This window comes from Cajanus cajan, chromosome 10 (assembly GCF_000230855.2).
Source record: "Cajanus cajan strain Asha chromosome 10, NIPB_CcT2T_4, whole genome shotgun sequence".
NCBI classification, from domain to species: Eukaryota; Viridiplantae; Streptophyta; class Magnoliopsida; order Fabales; family Fabaceae; genus Cajanus; species Cajanus cajan.
The window spans coordinates 26530303-26533445 of NC_138526.1; the positions used below are offsets into that span (position 1 = coordinate 26530303).

Sequence of the window (3143 nt, forward strand, 5' to 3'; positions counted from 1 at the left end):
TAGGATACTTTCATCCTTAGTCTAGGCTCCTTTGTTCCGAGAACTTCCTTCAATTCAAGTTTCTTCATTCGGTTCTTCCTCTCCAAAGAAGAGATCCTACGCAAGGTGAAGACAAGGAGAAAATTCATCATTCATTTCTCCTAGCTCCACCATCACTTATATTATTTTTTCTTCCTATTTTACTCTTTTAGAAGTGCTAGTACATAGTCTTAATTCAAATACGATTTATGTCTAGATTTCCAGTAGAAAGTATTAGAATTACATTTTGTCACAAGTAAATAACCACTTTACTCCAACTTTTTCACTTGCTTCATATCAGTTCATGTACCCAAAACACACCTTCTCAGGTCCTTGGTACTAACATAACTTACTGTTTGATAGTTTGAGGACTAAAATGACCATTCACTCATTACATTTTCTACTTCTAGGTAATGATAAGTAACATTTTTCACTTCTAGGTTAAGATAAGTTTGCATTAACAAAAATGCACACTCACTTATTGGTTGCAAACTAGTAAGTTTAAACCTTTCGGAATGAAAATCTACAAATCATTGTGATATAGTTTATAACAGAACTGCATTAATGTGAATACTGTTTTAGGTTATATCATTGTCAACATAGATATACGAGTTCTTTAACAAGTGAAAGGAACTATGTGTGTGATCTATGTATTATGTGGAGAATGCAATCAGGTGTATATATCTGACCAACTTAGTCCAAAAGAAATTGGAGGAAGGTAAAGATTTCTACATAACAATATATGTCGTTTTACAACTTCTAAATCAAATTTTATTAAAGAACAAATTAGTACCCAATCCTAAGTCATAAACGGAGTTTCAAACATTTGAATGAAAATTGCCAATAGAAGACTAATAAGATAAACAAATAAAAATTACCAGGGTAAAACTATAGTACAAGTTTAAAAGAGATTATAGAATGCCCCCCATTAAATAAGGGTGATCCATAAGGTACAACAATTATATGAGGAAAAAAATAAAGAAAAGGTTCAGTTCTGTTCAACAACTACTAAAATTAATTTCAGAAGCTTACTGCTTATAGATGTGTTAACAAACATAGGAATCCCCATTTCCTTCAACAACAAAGTGAGCAACTTTTAACATTTATGCATCCCTGCCTATCTATATACACTCTTGTCCTTGAAGAAAAACCATTTTATGCTATGAAACAAATTCATTATACTTATACCTAACCTATTAAACACTAATGTATACATAACAAGTGCTAGCTCATAGCTATGAACATGTAGCAAGACCATCTTGAGGTAGCAAACTCCCCTCTTGATCCAATGTGTCCTTAACTGCTTTGTAAAAGGCTAACCATGAAGAAGAGTAGGCATCAACAGGACTCCACAAAAAGGTAGGATTTGGACTTGCAGGGCATGCAGTAACCAAATCCAAAACTGAAACTGGTTTAATATTCTGTGGGAAATTAAATGCCAAGTTATCAACTTTGTGTTCATAAATTTTGCCATTTCTGTCCAATTTGTACCTTGAAGTGCCCTGAAACTCTCCTTTGGTCTCCCAAGGAACCCTTGGCACACCCTTGAGGTTCCACCTAACCAATATCACATTCTCTGAAGGCTGCCACACCCTATACACATCAAGTGCAATCTCCCGAAACAGGATTTTGCCATGAAACCTCAATGCCCAGAAGATCAATTTGTACTTCTCAATCCCAGTAAATGTGTTCAAGGGGTCCATGAATGTTATGTCATCCCTGAAATGATCACGTTCCAATCAAAACTTCCTTAAAACTTTAAAACATTTATGAAAAAATGGATAAACTCATACAGTTTTTGATCTGTAGGAACCGAATTTGGTAATAAAAAGGATATACAACATACCCTCTACTGAATCAACTGAACTAGACCCCCTTAATACTCACATTCATTACATGTAAACTTACCCTAGGGATTTGGCTCGTCTAAAGTTTAGCCGAGAAAAGTAACTAATCTGTTTTAATAAATTAACTATTAATATTTCAACACATTCACGAAGTATTATGCATATACATGTAATATCAACCGTTGATTTTCTCGTTAACAATTGAGATTAAACTTATTTTACCCTCCAAAGTGAGTTGCTACCATTACTATTCGTATTATTTTCCAACCAAATTTAGTATTTTAACTGGCTAATAACAACCAATTTTAGTTACTAAAAGAAAGACAATGGTTACAAATAGTGCTAAGTGCCAATACTTAGTTACTAAGTGCTAAGCACAACCAATTTTAGTCACTAAATGCTGCCAAATCGATTCCTGTCACTGTTATGACTAACAGAAGCTAAGTTTCACGAAGAGACTAAATTTTGGTTATCAACTTTGAGACAGGCGAGTACATGTCCATGGACCAAAGTGCTAACACTACACAGATATAGTATTTGAATTTTGTCCAAAGAAGAGAATTTGAAGAGATGGGGTGAGAAAGGTACCTATAAATTTCATAATTGAGGTCTTTGATGAAGATCAAAGGAAGGTCCTCACGGATGGTCCTGACAGCAAGGCCAAGGTTGAGGTAGAATTCATCCTTTGGCTGGTGTTGCTGCTTATTATCCTGTGGTGTGTTAACCTGTGCAATTGAAGTTGTTTGGAGAGGTAAAGAGGAGCATGTGGTGGAAGATAAGGGAAAGTGAGAAGTGGGTTTTGATGGTGAGAGAGTTTGGTGAAGGGGTTTGTCTTTGGATTTGGATTGGGCCAAGAGAGAAGGTTGGAGATTTGGTAGAAGAAAAGCCATCAACTCTTGGTTTTGCAAAGATATTGTTGTTAGCTTCTCATTTGAGAGAGAGAGAGATTGAGAAGAGAAGAGATTTGTGTCTTTGTTTGTTCTGCTTTGTGTCTGTGACTTTCTGTGCTGATGATGCAAATTGAGGCTCTTGTTAACTTCGTATTTTGTGTTTGAGTGGCTTCAAACGTAGCCATGAAATCTATGTGAATACAAACAAATGATGTTGCCAATTTTGCATATTCACCCTTGTATTTTCTAATATTGCATTTTGTATGTCAAAAGCAAGTCCTTATAAGAAGTGGTGGAATTAAGGAGGGTATATACTAGGGATTTGGGATGGTACATGTATAGTGATCAATCCTTACACTATTTAATATTTTTTATTTGATAATTTTAT

At 34.8% G+C, this 3143-nt stretch overlaps 1 protein-coding gene across 1 annotated transcript; it reads right to left on the reverse strand.

Moving 5' to 3' along the window:
* Window positions 1–907: 907 nt before the first annotated feature.
* Window positions 908–2902, reverse strand: LOC109791016 (uncharacterized). The gene is made up of 2 exons (XM_020350264.3): window positions 2454–2902; window positions 908–1737 (listed from the first exon to the last, which is right to left on the reverse strand). The coding sequence occupies exons 1-2, from the start codon at window positions 2753–2755 to the stop codon at window positions 1254–1256; spliced, it is 786 nt and encodes a 261-aa protein (XP_020205853.1). The 5' UTR covers window positions 2756–2902; the 3' UTR covers window positions 908–1253.
* Between the last annotated feature and the right edge of the window lie 241 nt (window positions 2903–3143).

Bases quoted from the DNA above. Each gene is read 5' to 3' on its own strand.
- LOC109791016 (XM_020350264.3), bottom strand. From the start codon at position 2,755: ATGGCTTTTCTTCTACCAAATCTCCAACCTTCTCTCTTGGCCCAATCC. The intron at 1,738-2,453 runs GTACCTTTCTCA...TGATCATTTCAG, and splicing joins CTCAATTATGAAATTTATAG to GGATGACATAACATTCATGG.